Genomic DNA, 22,484 nt, shown 5'->3' on the forward strand with positions numbered 1-22,484 from the left:
CCCTATCCTCAGGGAGCTCACAGAAGAGACAAAATGCAAAGAATTCCATGTAATTTCAAATTACCTTCCAGAATTATTGTGTTAATTGTAGAGTTTTTGATTAACTCCTTGAAAACAGGGGCTGTCTTACTTATATTTGCACTAAGTGCCTTGCATATCTGATATGAAATATTATTTTTAATTAAGTTACAGGTGAATCATTTGTATTCTCATATGCATTTGGTATATTTAGAAGATTTACTTGGACCCATAGTTTATTCATATTCCTTTAAATATGAGCTTTTATAATGGAGATTCTGCTATATTCAATTTCATTTACCTTTAAATTATTTTCTAGTCTAAAATTAGTTTTACTTAGTACTATGGTACTTGCTAGTTATGAAGAATTGTCAAATTTGAGGTGTAAGTAAATTAACCAAAGAATCAAATGATGATTTATGTGATTCACATATGAACTTGATTTTAGGACCTTACAAGCTTTAAATATTATTGTTTAAGCAGGAGGAAATTGCTTTATGCCTGATTGGTACGAAGCTAAACTTGTTGCTCTGATGATCCTGCTTGCTGCAGATGTGGAGGAAATGAAAAATAAATATAGGTAAATATGTTGCTTTAAAAAGAAAGCTAATCAGATCTGTGGTTCCATTCAGATGATTGGATGATGGAATGCAGAATTTACTCATTAGGTTTGCTGATGGGATCATGGGTGGGTTACTAGCATCTTGGTCTGCCTATTAAGAAAATGTTAAAAAATAAATCAGTGATTTTGAAGAATAGCAAATTAGTTTATGGAAGGAAAAAAGCTGTATACTAGAACAGCTGATTTTGTATAAGAAGAGTTAAACTCCTACTTTGTTTACCAAGTACAAAATTACTGTCTGCAAATCCCAGAAATTAAGTATTATTACAGTTGAATTTTTTTGAAATTTTTCCCTCCTGAAAATTTTGTATTAAATTTTTTTTTGACCCTGAAACAAGTAGAGAGAAATATCTTATAATTTGCATGCATTGTGGAGAATATAAACAGATCAAATTCATTGCTTTGAAATGACAATATTTTTTCATGGTGAATTTAAAAGCAGAGGTATGTAAAAATAAGAGTGTTTTTAAAAATGTAAAAATTGGGGGCAGTTGGGTGGATTGAGAGCCAGGCCTAGAGAAGTTCAAATCTGGCCTTAGACACTTCCTAGTTTTGTGACCTTGGGCAAATCACTTGACCCCCATTGCCTAGCCCTTACTGCTCTTCTGCCTTAGAATCAATAAGAAGTATTGATTCTAAGATGGAAGGCAAGGTTTTTTTTTTTTAAATGTAAAAATTATTCTCAGCTTATGAGCTGTACAGAAATAGGTGGCAGGCCAAAATTTGTTAGTCCCCTGGCATTAAGTATTTTAGTTAAGCTTTTTTTGTTAGAAGTTTAAGTTAGCAAACACTTAATGTATGTGTGACTCCTGATCTATGGTGTTATTTGACTAAAGTGCTTTTTAAACTTTGATAAAATACAAAGTAAATTCAAATTTTTATGATATTTATGTTGACTATAGGTACTTTTGGATAATAAATAGTGAAGTAGATATATTTAAGATGTTTTGTTCTGTCTCAGATTTGCTTAATATGCTTAATTTACTTTTATTAACATTCTAGCTACCAACAATTTTCTTTATGGGAGGAAAAGTATATCAAATGGAAACTTTTTTTTTCCAAATAAAATTAGTTTTAGGGTTTCTTACATATTTATTCTTATTTGGAAATGAGGTTGTACTTAACTGTGCTTTCCTTCTGTAGTAAATATTACTAAACTCAGGGGAAAGTGTGATTTAATTGGGAAATTAGGAAGACCAGAGCTAAAGATTTGCCCAGGTACGAAGTAAACATTCACAAATTAAATTCTGAGGCTAGTTTATAATATAGATTAATATTTAGTAATTTTAGAGAGGCAGTTCCTTCAGTTGTAGGTTAAATGGGATTTGTCTTAGCTTGAAATGTTTATTTTGTGATTTTGTTTTTAATGTGTAGTGAAAGGAAGAAAACACAGAATGAATTAAAGGCTTTCCTGCATCCTCTTATGGATTCCCTTATGAAGCTTGGTACAAATGCTTATATACCCTTGCTGAAAACAGACAAATGCTTACAGTTGTTGTTGAAATTATTGCACACTTCTTCACTGAAAAGTCCCCTAGTACAAGATGGTAAGTGATGTATTCTGTTAGATTTATATTTGGGCTATTTATTGTTTGGGTGAAGGGATGAGGGGTAATAAAAATGACTATCTTTAAATATTTTAGTATTTGATTTTATGAGAATACATAATTTGTCATTGTGGGGAAATGCATGTATAAATAGGTAAGTTCTAGATGTTTAAATAAGAAAAGGAAACAAAAGAAAGAAGCATTTGCTATGATGTGCAGTATGCTAAGCGTGGGGGATACAAAAACAAGTAGGATACTTCGGCCATCCTGGAGCTTACATTTTGACGAGGAAGACAACACAAAGTAGAGCTGGGATTGGGAATATGAATGGTGTGATGGTTTTGTTTTAGATAAGGTAAGGGAAGAGCTTCCTTATCAGAGCCCATGACCCCAGGAGTCGAACTGAGTTCGGTAGGAGCAAGAGGAGGCCTAGAATACAAGTGGCATATTTGGGGGGGAAAAAAGAAAGACATGGATGCTATGTTTCACCTAGGGTCACCCAACTAGTAGGTGTTTTGAGGTATGATTTGAATCCAGGTTTCCTGTGTTCATTTCATCTGCACTTCAGTTCCTCTTATTTTAGCTAGCAAAACTTTTGTGTATCTTTGATTCCTTTTCCAAATAATTGAAATATCATTATCATTTACAAAATTGTTAAGCAATACTTACTTCAGTATGAGATAGTGCTAGGTGTTTTTCAAAACAAATTAAAACCACGTTAGGTTTTATTTTTGTAAATATTAGCACAAATTTAAACAGATATGTTTCATAGAGGAGGAGGTGATGGTTTTAATTTATTTTTCTAGCAATTATATAATTTAACAGATTATAGCAATAAGTCACATACAGATAAAGATCTATCTATAGGTATTATTTAAACTTTAAATACATGCACAAATTAAAGTATTTGTACTGTTCATAAACAATGATGAAATTGTTTTTATTGGAGTAATGAAAAGAAATGATTATGAGAATGACTTTTCCAGACAGTATTGTGAGCAAGGAAAATTATCATTTAATAACAAAAATAGCTTATTATTAATAATAAGACATGATGAAAGTATGAAACAGAAACAGGCAAACTGTATCTTATAGCAGACCACATCATTGTAGTCATCTAGCTGACTCAAGATCACTGAATATAAAGTCCTTCTCTGCTCATTGTTTCCTAATTATAAAAAAATATAGGTTTGGTAGGAAAAAAATGTCACTCTTCAGGCTCTTTTCCAACAAGATTTCTCTCATGTATATGTTAAAATTCTAAAATAGGGATAGCAGAGAGAATTTTGTTTTGACATGAAGATGTATGCTTACTAAAGGTATTTTCAGCTGTTATGGATGATGTGCAGCATGGAGTCCAAATGGAAGTTGGATTCCCTATAGCTGGTAAGATGTTAAAGTGCTTTTGTTTGTGGATGACATTGTGCTGATTACATCAGGACTTAGAACATACTTGTCACTTGGAAGAGTTTGACGCAACCATCCCCAAAGTAAAACTTCTCTCTGAAACAAAATTCCAATTTTTTGTTACCGTGACTGTTCTAGTGATTCTGTACAGTTGCAAATCATAGAATGCCACAGTCTCCAAAGAATCAAAATTGCAAATTATATGGAGGGCAATAAACAAATGTGTGGTATGTATGAATAGGTTGTAGTATATTGCCAACAAAATATTATGTACAGGAAGTGGCACAAAGATGCTTCAATGATGCACCTGACTGGAAAAGGACATGGTCTGGCCATGTAGTAAGAGGAAGGGATAACATGGATATCCCATATCCTCTGATGTAGCCATGGGATATCTGGAGAGCTACAGGAGAACTCCCAGTATGTTAGGTGGATCCCTGTAGAGAATTTATGAGAAATATTATAAAGACAGGGGCTGCATAGGAGGAGAAAGCACAGATGGGTTCAGTCTGCATTATAGGAGGGACTTAGATTGAAAGGGCACATTGATTGGATCACAGATCCATTACAGTAATAGAATGATAATAGCTTCTGTTTATATTTTGACTTATATTTATCTTATTTAATTCTCACACAACTCTATGATGTTAGTGATCTATATTTGCCAGATGAAGAAAATGACAGGTTAAATGTTTTTGTCCAGTTCATACAGCTTATAAATAGCAGAGTGGGAACTTTTTAATCTACAGGTCTGCTTCAGCAGTACTGTGGTCAGTCATGACCATCTTTGGTGAGGCTCTCAAAACACTTGAAATGTTTAGTTGCACTAATTCACCTTCATGACCTACTTTGTCTTTTGACTTTTCTGGAGCTACTAATGAAATTAGAGGTAGTATAATCAGGGTCATAGAGAAGAGAGGTGAGTGTGGTTTCATAGTTGGCTACTTAATCCCAAATCAAACTGGTCAAATCGTGATAGACCTCTCAAGTTAACATTAGCCTAATAATTACTATTTTGGGAAATTGATCATTTAATTCATTTTTTAAAAAAACCTTTACTTTCTGTCTTAGGAACAACTCTAAGATGGAAAGGCAAAAGCTAGAGAAGTGGAGTTAAGTGTCAGAAGCCATGTTTGAACCCAGGTCTTCCCAACTCCAGGCTTAGTTCTCTATCCACTGTGCCAACTAGCTGATAGTCAAACAGTTTTGAATACACTACACTGCCTACTTAGACTAAAGCTCTTTGTCTTATCTAGATAGAGGTAGCATTAGAGACTGTCAAATGCTTTGTTGACATAGATATATTGTATTTATATTATTCCCTTAATTCTTCCTGTCCAGTTACATAGCCAAAAGCACAAACTCAATATAGCATGACCTGTTTTAGCTATTCCAGTTCTAAATGCTTTTTAAAGATTCCTTTAATAATGGGTTCTAGAATCTAGGAAAGTTCACTGGCCTATAATTTACAGATTATACCCCCCCCCCACACACATACCTTTTTTCAAAACATTTGCCTTTCTCTAATGTTACATCAACTCTCCCATTATCACTGATAGTATGTCAGCAGCCATATCTGCCAGTTCTTCAAATACTCTAGAAGGTAATTTAGCTGGGCCTGGATCTATCAAGGACATAGGTTATATATCATGGATTTAGAGCTGGAAGGTAACTTAAAAAGATCTCTTCCTTCACATTTCAGCATTTTCTCTGACTGTCCCTCATGCCTAGAATTTTTTCCTTAACTATTGTCTGGCTTCTTTCAAGTCCCATATAAAATCCCACCTATAGGAAGCCTTTCTTTCTTTGTTTTCTCTACTTTTTGAAGGATGAAATTATCATTGAGGAAAGCTAGGAAATTATTAGTTGCTCTGCTTTTAGCAGAGAAAGGTCCAGCCGATGACCAAATAATTTAAGTGTCTCCATTACTCCTACACCATGTTTCCTTATAATATTGTGATTTGTCTGAATTTAGGCATTTCTTTTTTGTCCTGATAAATTGTAATATAATCTTATCACAGTATTATTTCTGTTTTGGTATTCATTGATAATGTGAAAAGGGAATTACTCTCCCATTGTTTTCTTTGTTGTAATCAATCAGTGACTTTTGATGTAATCAGTCAGGAACTTGAAGATCCTTTACCATTAATGTGCAAGTAACTGGCACACCCTCAGAGATAAGAAATTGATCCCACAGGCACTGCCCCTCCTGGGTGGTGCCAGCCAAATTAAGGAACTATGATTGGTTCCTGAGATGTGATATGGGAGAGCTAGTGGGTGGAGAAAATGGCTTATAAAAGTGTTCTCAGAAGACTGAACATATATTCTTGCATTGGTGACACTCTTGCTGGAGACACTACTGTGCTGGTGACTCTTGCTGAAGAGTCTCTCTTGGACTTCTGACTAGAGATTGGACCTGAAGGAGCCTTTGTTGGAGGTGAACTTCATTCCATCAGAACACTATTAGGTTACTTAACTAAACTGCTCCCTACCTCTTTCCTATATTTCCCTCTCTTTCCTATCTCTACTTTGATTAAACTAAATTGTTAAAGCTATTCATAATTTAATTTTAATTATTACAGTTTGGTGACCTTTTAACTATTACATTACCCAAATTCTTTCTTCAGTTTTCCTCTCTTATGGTTCCTGGATTTTCTTCTATGTATTCTTCTGAAAATATTTTTAAAAATTTTACTTTTTTTTCCAATTATGTGTTAAAGCAATTATTATCTTCTTTTAATTGAATTCCAAATTCCCTCCCTTACTTCCCCGACACCCCCTTCATCAAGAAAACAAGCAATTTGATATAGGTTATACATATGCCTGACTTTTTGTGACCCCATTTGAGATTTTCTTGGCAAGGTTATTGGAGTAGTTTGCCATTTCCTTCTGCAGCCCATTTTCCAGATGAGGAAACTGAGGCAAAGAGAGTTAAGTGACTTAACCAGGGTAATGTAATTAGTAAGTTTCTGTGGCCAGATTTGAACTCAGGAAGACAGTTCTTCCTCAGTACAGTCCCAGCACTCTATCCACTGCACCACACCGATAATAGCTATGTGACCCTGGGCAAAGTGTACTCATCTGTAAAATAAACTGGAGAAGAAAATGGCAAACTACTCCAATATCTTTACTAAGAAAACCCCAAATGGAATCACAGAGAGTTGTACAAAACTGAAACAACTGAACAACAACAATACATGTGAAGTCATGCAAAACATGTCCATATTAGTCATATTGTGAAAGAAAACACAGACCAAAGGAAAAACCCAAGAAAAGTAAAGGAAGTAAAAAAAAGTATGTTTCATTTATATTCAGACTCAATCAGTTGTTTTTCTGGAGATGGTAAGCATTTTTCATCATACATCCTTTGGAATTGTCTTGGATCATTGTATTGCTGAGAATAAGATACTCATAGTTGATCATCATACAGTAAGATAGATTTCTATATTAAACTTAGTGTATGGTATTCCCTTTTTGAGCTAATTCTGATGAGAATAAGGTTCAAAGTGTTGTCAGCCACCTCTTGTCCCAGTATTCCCCTACCTTTTTCTACCTCTCCATTCCCCCTTCTCCTACTGCATCTCTCTTACCCCTTAATTGTACTTTTTAGGATATCATCCCATCAGTCAGTAAACCCCCATGTCCTCTGTTTATGTAGATTCCTTCTAACTTCCCTAATAATGACAAAGTTCTTAGGAGTTATAAGTATCAACTTCCTATACAGGAATGTAAACAAGTTAATAAGCCTTATTAAATTCTTTATACTTTTCTCTTTCCTGGTTATCTTTTTATACTTCTCTTGAATCTTGTATTTGAGAGTCAATTTTCTTTTCAGCTCTTCTTTTCATCAAGAATATTTGAAACTTCACAATTTCATTAAATTTTCACTTTTTCCCCTGAAGTGTTATATTCAGTTTTACTGGGTAGGTGATTATTGTATGTAATCCTGGTTATTTCCTTGGAGCCCTGGAATTCGGTTTTAACATTCCTGAGAGTTTTCACTTTGGGATTTCTTTCAGAAAGTGGTTGGTGGAGTATTTTCATTTCCATTTTATATTCTGGTTCTAGGATATCAGGTCAGTTTTCCTTAATAATTTTTTGAAATATGATATCAAAGCCCTTTTTTGATCATAGCTTTCAGGTTGTCCAATAATTCTTAAATGATCTCTTCTCAATCTGTTTTCCATGTTAGTTGTTTTTCCAATGAGATCTTTTAAATTTTATTCTATTTTTTCATTCTTTTGGTTTTGTTAATCATTTCTTGATGTCTCATAAATTCATTAGCTTCCACTTATCCAATTCTAATTTTTAAGAAATTGTTTTCTTTAGTGAGATTTTGTACTTTTTTTTTCCCCATTTGGTCAATTCTCTTTTTTGTTTAAGGAGTTGTTCAGTAGATGTTTGTGCTGCATTTACTATTTGACCTATTCTATTTTTTAAGATGTTATTTTCTTCAGTATTTTTTATGCCTTCTTTATCAAGATGTTCATTCTTTTTAAAAATTATTTTCTTGTGCCACCCTCATTTCTTTTCCCAATTTTCCCTCTACTTTTCTCATTTGATTTTTTAAAAATTCTTTTTGAGCTCTTCCAGGAATCCCACTTGGTGTAGAGACCAATTTATATTTTTCTTTGAGGCTTTGTATATAACTATTTTTTTTTAAACCCTTAACTTCTGTATTGGCTCCTAGGTGGAAGAGTGGTAAGGGTGGGCAATGGGGGTCAAGTCACTTGCCCAGGGTCACATAGCTGGGAAGTGTCTGAGGCTGGATTTGAACCTAGGACCTCCCGTCTCTAGGCCTGACTTTCATTCCACTGAGCTACCCAGCTGCCCCCTTGTATATAACTATTTTGACTTTGTTGTCTTTACCTGAGTTTGTGTTTTGACCTTCCCTGTCACCAAATTAATTTTTTATAGTCAGGTTCTTTTTTTTTTTTTTTTTTTTTTTTGTAACTTGCTCATTTTTCTACTCTATTTCTTGATTTTTAACTTAATCTTACAGTTGGGTTCTGCCCATGGAGTAGAGGGAGTATTGTCTCAAGCTTAGGGTTTTTATGCTGCTTTCAGAGCTAATTCTGGGGGTCTGTAACTTTTTGGTTCTTCCATGTGGTATGACCTAAGGAGAAGTGCTCTTACTGTTCTGTGGGCCTATGCTGTGGTCTGTGAGCAACCACAAGCACTCTTTTGCACCCTGGAACTGTGACTATGGTCCCTGCTCCCCTGCAGCTGCATGCTCTAGTGTGCTAGTACTTCTTGCCCTCATACTGTGACCTGGAACAGAGTATGGGCAATGCCACAAGGTCCTGCTCCTAGTGCCAGAAAAGAGTCCCTCATCATTTCCTTTTGACACATTTTCTAACCCCCTCACTGTGTATGGATTGAAAGATCCAGAGGCTGCTGATTGAGTCCCCCAAGGTCTGCCACTGGCTTGCTAAAGGATTTTGTGCTGGACTGTTCAGGACTGTCACCCCAGTAAGACAGACCTTTCCTGCTGATCTAAGTTGTCTTAGGCTGGAAAAATCTTTCATCCCATCCTTTCATTGGTCCTGCTCCAGAATTTATTTTGAGGAATTATTTTAAAGTTGTTTGGAGGGGAATTCGGGAGAGCTCAGAAGTCTCTGTTTGTACTTCATCATTTTGATGAAAATCTATGTTTGTTTGTTTGTTTGTTTCCCTCCTTTCCTTTCCTTTCCTTTCCTTTCCTTTCCTTTCCTTTCCTTTCCTTTCCTTTCTCCTTTCCTTTCCTTTCCTTTCCTTTCCTTTCCTTGGTAAGGACCTTTCTTCTTGGAGTCAATACTGTGTATTGGCTCCAAGGCAGAAGAGTGGTAAGGGCTAGGCAATGAGGGTCAAGTGACTTGCCCAGGATCATACAGCAGGGAAGTGTCTGAGGCCATATTTGAACCTATGACTTCCTGTCTCTAGGTCTGGCTCTCAATACACTGAGCTACCCAGCTGCCCCCTGTATCTTTCTTAATATGCTGTGCACTTTCTACTTCTGTCACTTTTATTTGTCTTGTTCCTTTTGAATAAGATTTATAATTAGTAGAACCATATATCTATCATTAGTCTTTTTTCACTAAGCCCTAGTGGGAAGATTTTTGTGAATTGAATCAGAGTGAAATAGAGCAGGATAACAATTTACATGATAGCCACAGTAATGTAAATGTAATGAAAAGCTATCAGAAAGGTTCAGAATTCTGATCAGTGCAGTAACTAGCTGTGACATCAGCATACTAAAGTATCCCTCCTGTCTCATCAGAGGGTTTGTGGAATAGAGCTATAGAATGGGTCATACGTTGGTTAATGGCCAATGTGTTGACTTATTTTGCTTAATTAAACTTCATTATAAAGTGTGGTTATGTTGTTGTGGGGAGGAAGTGATTGGGGAGTCTAGTGATAAAAGAAGAGCGCATCAGTGAGGCAAACCAACTAAAACACTTTTTTTGGAAGAGGTATCTTTTATTAGAGAATACCAAAATTTTAAAGAAAGCATGTGTTGGTACTTTGGAGCATTATAACCCTCTTAATTCTTTTAATGTTTAAAATAAAAGTTCTATGGCATTCTCTAGGTTGAAGTAATGGGCCCAACGTAGCCCTTTTACTGGTCATAACCTCTTACTACCATTGAGTACCTCGCGAATCTCAGTTTGTTGCTGAATTTGGCGAGATGAAGGTATTTTCTTAAGTTGTTCTCACCTGGGTTCTTAGTTATAGTCTTTATCTCTTTTGGCCATATGATTTTAAGACCTGATTCAAATAAACTTGTCTTATATTTAGTTTGAAAAGGACATTGCACACTTTTTTGTATTCACTAATAACCAAAATATTTTACTGCTGCTATTACAGAGAAATTTTTTAGGCATGCAAGTTATGACTATTAAAGAATGAGCCTGAGCCCATGAGTCTACCACAAAATTCAAACTCCTTTCTTTATAATCACTCCCTATAAACTTCTTTATTTAAATGATGTTTCTCTGTATATTTCCTTTTCTCTCCCTCTCTCCCTCTCCCTCTCCCTCCTCTTCTCTTGGGCACTGTGGGGAATATGAAGGCCCTTGTCCTGAACTTTTGTTGGAAAAAATTATTAAGCTATGTATATGTACACACACACACACACACATATATACATACATACACACACACATACAGGGTAAAGGAAAATTGCATTTTGTTACTCAAATACAAGGCTGTCTACAAAGGGATTAGGAGGGTTGCAAAAAATCTGTTATGTTTACATTCAAAATCTTTTAGTTTTTCTAACTAAAGCAGTTACTTGCTAAATAGTTAACTTTTATTAAATTCCTATTGTAGGAAAGCTACTACTTCTAAGATTACATAGTATAGAGAAAATGTCAATAAGTAGCTTTTTGTTGAGAAGTATAAAATTAAGAGTCCCAATGCTAATGTTTCACCTTAAGCAGGAAGCCTTTCCTACTCTTTCCTTTACTTATTTCCCTCTCTGATGCTATTTCTGATTTATCTTATATATCCTGTTGGTATATAGTTATTTGCATATTATTTCTCTTTTGTGTGAGCTTGTTGAGATTAGGGACTTTTTTTTAGTCTTTCTTTTATATCCCTAGTGCTCAGTACAGTGCCTGGCCCATAATAGGTGTTTAATGTATGCTTTTTATCTTGACGTGAATACTTCTTAAATGTCTTATGTTTCTGGAATAATGTATTTTTTCTTTTGGTACAGATGGGGTGTTAACTCTTCTTCAAAATTCTGTCATGTGTACTACAGAAAGTATTTTTGAATTTATTGTCAGAAGACTGACAGCCAGTGAACTGAAAACTGTAGGTATTTAATGGAATTTGACAGTTATGCAGTTGTCTTAAATTGAAATATTTATTATATGACATTTTTTCTCTTGGATAAACTTACTGAAAGCAAGTTTATTTACATTTAGAAATTTTAATATGCAATGTTAAAAAATTAACTGATCCACTTTGGTGGAAGTAGGGAAAATTATTAGAGACTATTTAGGTTTCTAGGTTTTAAAATGTGAGTGTTCTTTTTATTAAAGCTTCTGTTAGAATGGAATAGTCAGAAAATTCTAGAATTAGAAGAGTTGAAGTCTGGTGTTCTCCTTTTATAGATAAGGAAATTATGGCCCAAAGAGATTGGGTAATTTACCCAAGATCACATTGGTATTTAATTGATTATAGAATTATTGTCTGAGTCTCCTGACTTATAGTCTAGGGCCCTTTTAGTCCTACCATGACTGTTTCGCCACCATTTTCTATACATTACAACACTTAAATATATATATTTTTTCATTCATTTAAAGCTATAACTTGGTGCATACAGGTCCAATATGGGTAATGTTCCCTTGTCCATAATACCCTCTAACATAATATAATTACCTATTTATCCCTTTCAGTTCATTTTGGTCCCAACTCTTGTCAAGAGATCATGATTACTACCCCTGTTTCCTCTGGATCATCTGAGGCATAGTATATTCTGCTCTAGCCTGTAGCAAAGATGAAAGGTTTGAGCAATCCAGAAACATAGAGCCTTTTTCTTATTAATGCTTTTGAGGCTAATTACAAGGTAATCACAAGTATTTGAAGCCCATTTTTCTTCCTCTGTTTTCTATGGACAGGTACTGTTAGGGTCAGTGAGCTGAACATATATCAGTCTAAGAAAGTACTTCAGGTATAACTTACCAGTGTAAGATTGAATTTAAACAATTCTTCTGAAGTTTTTGGCAAGTAGGAAATCTCTTTGGAAATAAAGGAAAAACACTTGTACAAAAATATTCATAGCCATACTCTTTGTGGTGGCAAAAATTTGGAAAATGAGGGGGTGTCCCTCAATTGGGGAATGGCTAAACAAATTGTGGTATCTGATGATGATGGAATACTATTGTACTGAAAGGAATAATGAACTGGAGGAATTCCATGTGAACTGGAAAGACCTCCAGGAATTGATGCAGAGCGAAAGGAGCAGAACCAGGAGAACATTATACATAGAGACCAATACATTGTGGAATAATCCAATGTAATGGACTTTGCTACTAGTAGCAATGCAACCAACCAGCACACTCCTGAAGGACTTGTATGTAAAAGAATGCTGTCCACAATGAGAGAAAGAACTATGGGAATAGAAATGCAAAAGCAAAATATAAGCTTCAAAAAATTGCTCTGTAGCAAAAATGAATAATATGGAAATAGGTATCAAGTGATAACATGGAGGGAAGAGAGGAGAGAAAGAAAATGAATCATGTAAACATGGAAAAACATTTAAAAATAAAAATAAATTTAAAATAAATAAATTGTAAATTATTTTTTAAAAAAGGAAATCTCGAGCTGTGAGCTCTTTCACCCAGCGTGCACTTGCCTCCCCCCCTGCCTTCAGGTGCGGCACCACCTCCTCTCTCTTAAAGGTTTAAACTTGCAACTTCAAAGTTCGCCATGGATGATGATATTGCTGCGCTTGTTGTTGACAATGGATCCGGTATGTGCAAAGCTGACTTTGCAGGAAACGATGCCCCTCGGGCCGTCTTCCCTTCCATTGTGGGGCGCCCCAGACATCAGGGTGTGATGGTGGGTATGGGCCAGAAAGACAGCTACGTGGGGGATGAAGCCCAGAGCAAGAGAGGTATTCTGACCCTGAAGTACCCCATTGAACATGGTATTGTCACCAACTGGGATGACATGGAGAAGATCTGGCATCATACTTTCTACAATGAACTCCGTGTGGCCCCTGAAGAGCACCCTGTACTGCTCACAGAAGCCCCCCTGAACCCCAAAGCCAACAGAGAAAAGATGACACAGATCATGTTTGAGACCTTCAACACCCCAGCCATGTACGTCGCCATCCAGGCTGTGCTGTCCCTGTATGCCTCTGGTCGTACCACTGGTATCGTGATGGACTCCGGTGATGGTGTGACCCACACTGTGCCCATCTATGAAGGTTATGCCCTTCCCCATGCCATTCTCCGTCTGGATCTGGCTGGCCGTGATCTGACGGATTACCTCATGAAGATCCTCACCGAGAGAGGGTACAGTTTCACCACCACAGCCGAGAGGGAAATCGTGCGTGACATCAAGGAGAAGCTGTGTTACGTAGCCCTTGACTTCGAGCAGGAGATGGCCACCGCTGCGTCCAGCTCTTCTCTGGAGAAGAGCTACGAGCTCCCCGATGGTCAGGTTATCACCATTGGCAATGAGAGGTTCCGGTGCCCAGAGGCTCTCTTCCAGCCATCTTTCTTAGGCATGGAGTCCTGTGGAATCCATGAAACTACTTTCAACTCAATCATGAAGTGTGATGTTGACATCCGTAAGGATTTGTATGCCAATACCGTACTGTCTGGTGGTACCACCATGTACCCAGGCATTGCTGACAGGATGCAGAAGGAGATTACAGCCCTAGCCCCCAGCACGATGAAAATCAAGATCATTGCCCCACCTGAGCGCAAATACTCTGTCTGGATTGGAGGCTCCATCCTGGCCTCCCTCTCCACCTTCCAACAGATGTGGATCAGTAAGCAGGAGTACGATGAATCTGGGCCTTCCATTGTCCACCGCAAATGCTTCTAAATGGACTGTTGGTGTTGTTTTTTTTTTTTCTTGGTTGTTTTTTTGTCAAAGGGTGTGACATGATAATTGCCCAAAAAAAAGAGATGAGATTGGCATGGCTTTATTTGTTTTTTTTTTTTTGTTTTTTTTTTTTTGGCGCTTGACTCAGGATTTAAAAACTGAAACGGTGAAGGTGATGAGCAGTCTAAAGTAATGTTGGAGGCAAACATCCCCAAAGTTCTACAGTGCGTCTTCAGGACTCTGATTGTACATTTTTTTTAATAAGTCATTCCAAATATTGTATAATGCATTGTTACAGAGAGTTACTTGCCTCTATGAAGGCCGTCTTGCTCTATCCCCACAGGGGCAGAGAGCGACTTAAAATCCAGACCAGGGGGTGGGGGTGGGGGGTGGCAGTAGTATTGCTTTACTTGTAAATTATGTAATCCTTAAAAAAAAAACTTTTTGTATCTTCCGCCTTAATACTTGTTCCTTTTTTTTTTTTAATTGTCAGCCATAACGAATGGCTCCCTAAATTCTCTCCCTGCCCCCAACATAGATGTGAATGAAGACTTTAACAGTCTCCCTGGGAGTTTAATGAGATTGGTGCCAGTACTTGGGGGAGGGGAGGAGCTTTACCTGTACACTGACTTAAGACCAGTTCAAATAAAAGTGCACACGTTAAAAAAAAAAAAAAAAAAAAAAAGGAAATCTCTTTGGGTATGTGTATATGTACATGGTCATGTTCGTGTCATTTCATTATTATAATCAAACTGGAAAGGACCTCAGAATCAATATTGGACAATTCCTATTTTATGTATTAGGAAACTAAGACCTAGAAATGTTTAAGAGACTTGCCCAAAGTCACATAGGCAGTAAATTACAGGACTGGAATTTGAATGAGGAGAATTAAACCAAAATTCTCTGATTTAAAATCCATTGTTCTTTCAACTATACCACATTGTCCTCCAGATATGTGGTGAAGTTCACTATTCTTTGATGCCATAAAATGCTTAATTATTACCATTAGCTTTAGGAATCCTGTTATTGATAATGCAAGAACTTGTATGATGCCTACCATCTAACTCCTTTGCCAAATGATTCTTGGTGTTCTTGTGCTTTTCCAGTGATGTGTGTGTGTATTTGCAAAAATCAGATGTTTGTGATTTCTAGATTCTAATACGTAATTCATTTGTGAAGCGTCATTGAAACTTGATTTTTTACTTGTACTTTTTTCTTTGAGATATCTTATTTTAATAACAATTATGCATATCTTTTTATTTTGTCTTAGGTTTCAGATCTAGAACGTTGTCACTTATATTTAACAATATTAAATGAACTTGTGAATTTACATGGAAAGATTGGTTGGAAAAACAATAACTCCATTTGGAGATTCATTTCTCTTTTAAAAAATGCATCTATTCTACATCTTCAGGATGTCAATAGTGAAAAGGTAATTTTTCTAATTATGTAATACTTTTGTGAACCTTTTGTAGTTTACAAGAAATATTATTAAAGCTAACTGCAATAAGCACCAACTATGTGTTAGGCACTTTGCTAAGTGATGAGGACATAGAGAGAAATATCAAATAATTCTTGCTCTCAAGAAGCTTTCATTCATTTAAGGTAGACATGTATATAAATAAACAAAATACATATAAATTAAATACAAGGGAAATTTTCTTTTGTGGAGGAGAGCACTAGCACTTGTGAAGAACAAGAAAGACTTTGCATAGAAAGCAATACTTGAACTTAATTTTGTAAGAAACAAGGAATTTTTACAAGTGCCAGTTAGGTGGGAGTCACCCCATTCTGGAAATGGAATTTCCATATCAATACAAATATTATTACAAATAATACGAAGACAGAAAAGGAAGATGTAGGGTTATGTAAGAGGCAGAATAAAAAGATCAGTTTCAATGAACTGTAAAATACAGAAAGGGTAGTAGTATATAATAAGTTTGGAAAGATAATTTGGATCTAGGTTGTGAAGGACTTAAAAAGCTAAATTGCAGAGCCTACTTTTGATTCTGGAGAAAATAAGGAGACATTGGCATTTATTAAGTAGAGTAGTGACATGATCTGACATGCATTTTAGGAAAATAACTGAGAACTGAGGTATGACTACAAAATGGTAATTCCTCAGGTACAAATCACCTATGATGACAAATTTCATTATGTGAAGCATCAGTTTCCTCAATTGTAAAATAGGAGGTTTGGACTATATAATTTTGTCTCTTCCATCTCTTAATACATGATCTTTGACCATACTTTAGAGTCACACAAGAATGTAAGTGGTCAAGTGTGTCTTGACCCCAGTTTTAAATCTAGACAGGCTGAGTTAAGTGGCACAGTAGATAGAACTCAGAACTTTAAGTCAACAAATCCTAAGTTCACATCCTGTCTCAAACCAGCTTTGTGATCCTAGGATCACTTAACCTCTATGTGCCTCACTTTCTCATCTTTAAAATGGGGATATAGTACCTCTCTCCCAGAGTTGATGTAACGATCAAATGAGATAACATAAATGCTTTGCAAACCTTTAATTGCTATGTAAATGCTAGCTGCTGTTATTATTATCATTTTATTTCTTCTAGTAATCAATTCTGAAACTTTAGGATCAATACTTCATTGTGCCTGTTTCTCACATGTCAAATGAGGACAGTGATTTTAGTCTGACTTCCTAGGTCGGTAAGGGTGAAATGATAGGAGATGTGATCTGCTATGAATAGCACCAAAGTCTATAATGAAAGCATTGTTCTTATTTAAAGTTGGCCCTTGTCCAGTGTTATCACTTGGAAATAGTGGCATCAAGATCTTGTGTGTGATGGAGAGTTTTGAAAGTAACTTCAAAGAAGTAGAGTTGTGCTTCAAGAATCCTTTATGAATTCTCAGTAACTTGTTTGGATCCATCATCTATGGACTTCTCTAGATCAGTAAGATAAAAGAATCATAGAAAGAGAGCAAGAGAGGACTTTGAATGTCACCATATCCAGACCCTCACATTTTATATATGATATGACTTATGACCATACAGGTAGTAAGTAAAAAAACTGGGAATCAAACCGGGTCTTATATCACCAAATGCAGCATTCTTTCCAGTTTTTCACTTTTTATTTTGATTATGAAGGAAAAAATTTAATAAAAAAATTGTATTCCATGAAAAAATATTTTGTATCCCTCTAAGGAGTGTAACTATGAAACAAAGTCTCCATAGTTATATAGTGGAAATAGCAACTATATGAAAATTATTATAATTTTATAAAGGTAGGCATGCATTTTTTGCAAAATTTAATGATGCGAATTCTTACTATATATACAAAAATATGTCAGTTAAGTTTTTATTCTTACTGGCCAAGATGGCGATTGTAAATAAAGCTTCCATCTATTATACTGCCTTTTTCTATCTTTATCATAACATTTTCTAATCCATTACTAAGAATATGAATTAAAGAAAATGGTATTTATGGAACAAAAATAATTATGTTAAACTGTTCTACCTACCTGTCATTAATTCTGAAGTCTCTGAAATATCAAGAAAGAAATTTTAGATTATGAAGGTATACTAAAAAATTTAAGAAATACTACTATAGTAATATTTTTAACCAGAAAAGGAAGTGAATTTGTCATAAAATGAAAATGAAGGAAATAGTCTTAGCAGTGCACTCCTGTCTTTTAAATATTAAAAGAAACAGATAAAACTTACAGGGCATTTAATATATTCTCTGAAAAATTTATAGCAAGATGGACAAAAATTGCACAGGACAAAAAAGTGTTTGCAATAGGTGCCAGTGGTGGGAGTAACCACACTGATGAGGAGAGCTCTTTGGATCTTATAGTTTAGAGTCTAAGGAATTCCCAAGACATCATCTAATATAGCCTCCTTATATATATATATATATAAAGGAAGAAATTGGGACTGAGGGAAATAATACAGGGCTACCCAGGTAGTAAGCATCAAAGCTGGGATTTGAATCTAGATCCTTTTGATGCCAGATTGAGTGCTTTTTCTTTTCTTAATTTTTTTAAACTCTCACCTTCTTTTTTAGAATCAATAATATGTATTGGTTCCAAGGCAGAACAGTGGTAAGGGTTAGGCATTGGGAATTAAGTGACTTGGCCAGAGACACACATCTAGGAAGTGTCTGAGGCCAGATTTGAATATCCTTTCTCTGAGCCTGGCTCTCAATCCACTGAGCCACCCAGCTGCCCCCAAGTGTTCTTTCTAATATACCATAGGCACCATTAAAATATTTAATTTTTAAGGATCCTTTTTATTTTACTTTTTGAAATGCTTTGAACTTCTTTAAGGTTATCAAAGGTACATATAAATGACTTAAATTCTTCACTGCAGAAATGTAATAAAACTAAAATGGTCTGCACAGGCGTTGATTATTTCCTCTTGCCTCTTTTGGATAAGGAAAAATTAAACAATATTTCCTCTGAGCAATATGACCAGTTTGCAGCTTGTGAGTTGCTTAGGGTCCTAGAAGTCTTATGCAAAGTGCTGAGAGTACCAAGAAAGACAAGAACACTATCTGTACTAAGGTGCTCAAGCTGTAAAGGAAGGGAAACATTTAAATAACTATGCACATAAATAACCTTGTACATTGAACATACACACATAGATGACATACATAAGATTAGCTGGAAGGTAATCTAGGAAGAAACAGGAATCACAGTTGACAGAATGTGAATGATGGAGTAGGCAGATGTGAAAGAGTTTCTTATTAACATGTTGGAAGCTAAGGAGTGTTATATAGTATGTACATACACTTGTATGTAGTATAATGATGTAAAGTGGGCAGCTAGATGGCACAGAAAGCTGAGCACTGGACTTAGAGTCAAGATGACCCTATTTCAGCTCCTGCTTCAGATGCTTACTATCCCTGTAGCCCTGAGCAAGTCATTTAAATTTTAAGCCTTAATATTCTCATCTGTAAAGTAAGGATGGTAATAATAACACCTGAAAAGGTTAATGTGTGGATCAAATGAGATAATATTTGTAAAGTGCTTTGCAAACCTTAAGGCACTATATGGATGTTAGCTAATGTTAAGATTAAATAGCATTACTTAGTTTAATCTTGGTAGAGAGTAGAATTTTGTTCCAAATTGTAGCACTTGGTGTTTTTTCTTTTTTTCATTTTTATATTGTCATGCAAAACCACTTCCATATTGGTCATTGTAAGAGCAAAGTCATATATAGCCAAAACCCCAAAATAAAACCAAAGATACATTGATATGAAAAGATGACTCCAATAGTTCTTTCTCTGGAGATGGAGAGCCTTCTTTGTCATAAGTCTTTCAAGATTGTCCTAGATCTTTGCTGAGAACTGCCAAGTTTTCACAAATAATTATCATCCAGTGTGTACAGTGTTCTCCCAGTTCTACTTGTTTTGCTCTGCATCAGTTCCTGCAGATCTTTCCAGCTTTTTCTGAAATCATCTTGCTTATTATTTCTTAGGGCATGTTAAGTGACTGGGTTATATGGTTGGGGCACTATGCATTGGTTTATACAGAGTAAGGCATGCTTGTCAGTGAATCCTCTTCTGAAGTCAAGAAGGTTGACATTTTACTTTTTTTTTTTTTTTTTTTAAGCAAGCAGGAGTAGGAGAAGTTGGTGAAAATTGTAGAGAGTCAGATTTAGTATTGATTTAAAGACATAATGGATTGTAAGAAGAATTGAGAATTTACTTTAGGTTAAACAAATATTTTCTTGCTTTTTCTCATCAGGAACCAATACTTGGTAAACAGATTCAGAAAGTAGTTAGTATGGAATGTTTAGCAATGGTCTGTGGGATCCTCTCCCAGAAGTCAGGTCTGCATCTTGATTCCCTAGATATTGGAATTTTGGAAAGATTCATTTCTTCTTTTCACCTCAACCAGATAGTAAGAAAGCCACATTCTGAGGAACAAAACAGGTTTGTTCATCTTTTCTTGCTTAAGATGTTTTTTAACTTTCTTTTATTGCTATTAGATTTTTTTTTAAACCCTTGTACTTGGGTATATTGTCTCATAGGTGGAAGATTGGTAAGGGTGGGCAATGGGGGTCAAGTGACTTGCCCAGGGTCACACAGCTGGGAAGTGGCTGAGGCTGTTATTAGATTTTTTGAAAAAATCCAAAAGCTATCCTTGCATTTCATGAACAGAATTAAATACTCATATTACCCTGCCTTGCTTATGTCATATTTGATTTGACCATGTGTAGTTGTATTTGTCTTTGATTGCATTAGTGTTAGTAGATTTTCTTCCTGCTAGCCAATGATGAATGAAATTCTCTCATTTAGCTGATTCTCTTTTAGGCAGAGGGACTTGATGGTAGTGATGTTTAATTTACCTCTGTAAGAGCATCGTGCTATATATTGTAAAAGTGAAATTTGGAAAATGCCATCTAAAAGTGTATATATTTCTATGGACATGGGAAATGTATCAAAACTACATTTCCCGTGATCCAACATGGTCCAACTGGTTTCTGTTTCCGGGTTTTTGGGCTTGGGAAGGCCTACATCTTGACCCAGGGAAGAGCTTAAATCTCCTGGGTTAGGAGGGAGTGGTCTCTTTGCCAGTAGGCTCTTGGCCAGCAGACTGGAGACAGTAATGGAGGCGGCAGTTTTGAATGCTTACAAGCGCGTGGTCTGATAACTTTATCTATCAACATGGCTTTAATTAAATTACTAATTTATATTATTATAACAGCCTTTATCATTTTTCATATTTATAATATACAAAGACAATAAAACTTTGCCACAAATAAGTATAGATAGTAATAATATTATATATACATATATTTTTTAATTGCAGTTTATTTGAAGAATCATCCTCTTCCCAGGGCTGGGGTAGAATAGTTGCACAGTATGTTCATGATCAATGGCTCTGCCTCTCATTCCTATTAAACAAATATCATACCCTTATACCAAACACGGAGGATGAGATGCTGGAATCCTTTCTACATGTTTCAAAGCCAGTAAGCACTTTGCAGTCTGCATTAGAAGCCCTAACAATTCTTCCTTCTGATCAAGTTTTACCAGTGTTTCATTGCATGAAAATACTGGTTCCTAAGGTAAGTGATAGAGTTGTGAATTTAAGTCTTAGTTATAGAAGTAAGTGTTAATTGTTTTGAAATTAAGCAATAGTTGTATCTCTTTTTTTCTTAGCTTCTTTGCTCCTCTGAATCACTCTGCATTGAGTCTTTTGATATGGCTTGGAAAATTATATATTCTTTGAGCAACACGCAACTGATATTCTGGTCTAATTTAAAAGCTTTTGTCCAGTTTGTCTTTGATATCAGAGTTCTTACTGTGGCTGCCAGAACCAAGGGCCGGGCATATTCAAAAATAAAGGAGGTAATGTTTTTTAAAAGCATAGCTTTTTTGATTATCATTTGTAGGTAATACATTTTCATCTATAGCTGAATTTATTATATTACTCTTGTCTTTAAACTTCTGAACATAAGAAAGATAACTAAACAGCATAGCGAAATGGACTTTTTGTACAATTAAAATAGGAGATTTAAACCTAAGTATACCATAAAAATTTCAATTTAAGGGAGAGTGGTGGGGTTATTTTATTTTATTCATTTTTTCCTATTATTTGTAGAGAATTTGTTCTTTTGGAGATTTTAGATTATTATCACTACATTAAAAAACTATGAAAATTAGAAAACTAAAGTGATCTTCCTCTTCTTATTGGTGTTGCGATCTTTTGATTTTTCAGTGGGAACTGTCTCTAGGCATTGAATAGATTTGTTTATAGACCTGATACAGTTCTTACTGTTGGTTATGCTGCAACTTCTATTAGCTTTAGAGGTTGTTTACCTGATAGTTTATAGAATCATAGATTTCCTTGAAAGTAAACATGCAAGTAAGTAAATTGACTTCTATTTTATTTTCATTTCAGATTATATATAAGATAATCGAAATGTCCACAACAAAGACTGGGGTTTTCAATATACTCATAAATTATTGCTGTCAATCTTGGATAGTTCCTACTTCAGATGATTTGACTCTCTCCCAAGATCAATTCTTCAATGCTAGAGATTATATTGAACTTATTATTGAGGGTTGCATCTTTGGAAATGTGTTTAGGCGAGATCAGAGGTAAAAAAGCACTTGGTTTAATATTATCATGTTTACATTAAATACCTGCTTGGGTGGATTATAAGTGCCAACTATTTTACATTGCTTTTCTTAGTTCTGAAGCTTTTAATTAAAAGAAATAACTGTTAGATTTGGAATTATTTTGTACTTTAACCTTTTATCATGTTTTTATGTGAAGGCTTATACAGGACGTACAAGCCTTCATAGAAAATCTTGGACATGAATGTGCAGCAAATATTGTCACAGAAAAGTAAGTATTTTTAATATTTT

At 35.3% G+C, this 22,484-nt stretch overlaps 2 protein-coding genes across 3 annotated transcripts in view; both read left to right on the forward strand.

Moving 5' to 3' along the window:
* TARBP1 (TAR (HIV-1) RNA binding protein 1) overlaps window positions 1-22,484 on the forward strand; it is a 103,256-nt gene that overhangs the window by 31,229 nt on the left and 49,543 nt on the right. The window contains exons 11-19 of the mRNA XM_044674986.1: window positions 499-598; window positions 2,015-2,187; window positions 11,294-11,391; window positions 15,410-15,571; window positions 19,852-20,066; window positions 20,920-21,178; window positions 21,273-21,461; window positions 22,015-22,214; window positions 22,393-22,464. Coding sequence (XP_044530921.1) covers window positions 499-598; window positions 2,015-2,187; window positions 11,294-11,391; window positions 15,410-15,571; window positions 19,852-20,066; window positions 20,920-21,178; window positions 21,273-21,461; window positions 22,015-22,214; window positions 22,393-22,464 — 1,468 coding nt within the window. The remainder of the gene's footprint in view (window positions 1-498; window positions 599-2,014; window positions 2,188-11,293; window positions 11,392-15,409; window positions 15,572-19,851; window positions 20,067-20,919; window positions 21,179-21,272; window positions 21,462-22,014; window positions 22,215-22,392; window positions 22,465-22,484) is intronic.
* On the forward strand, window positions 12,898-14,790 carry LOC123244269 (actin, cytoplasmic 1-like). 2 transcript variants are annotated; one of them, XM_044672649.1, is made up of 2 exons: window positions 12,898-13,137; window positions 13,264-14,790. In XM_044672649.1, the coding sequence occupies exons 1-2, from the start codon at window positions 13,012-13,014 to the stop codon at window positions 14,137-14,139; spliced, it is 1,002 nt and encodes a 333-aa protein (XP_044528584.1). In that variant the 5' UTR covers window positions 12,898-13,011; the 3' UTR covers window positions 14,140-14,790. The 2 variants fall into 2 exon arrangements, with proteins under 2 accessions (XP_044528584.1, XP_044528583.1); XM_044672648.1 differs by having other exon boundaries at window positions 12,899-14,790.

The sequence above is a fragment of the Gracilinanus agilis genome, chromosome 4 (genome assembly GCF_016433145.1).
Source record: "Gracilinanus agilis isolate LMUSP501 chromosome 4, AgileGrace, whole genome shotgun sequence".
In the NCBI taxonomy this organism is placed as follows: Eukaryota; Metazoa; Chordata; class Mammalia; order Didelphimorphia; family Didelphidae; genus Gracilinanus; species Gracilinanus agilis.

What these genes read in the sequence shown, in the direction of transcription:
- LOC123244269 (XM_044672648.1), top strand. Translation starts at nt 13,012, where the DNA reads ATGGATGATGATATTGCTGCGCTTGTTGTTGACAATGGATCCGGTATG.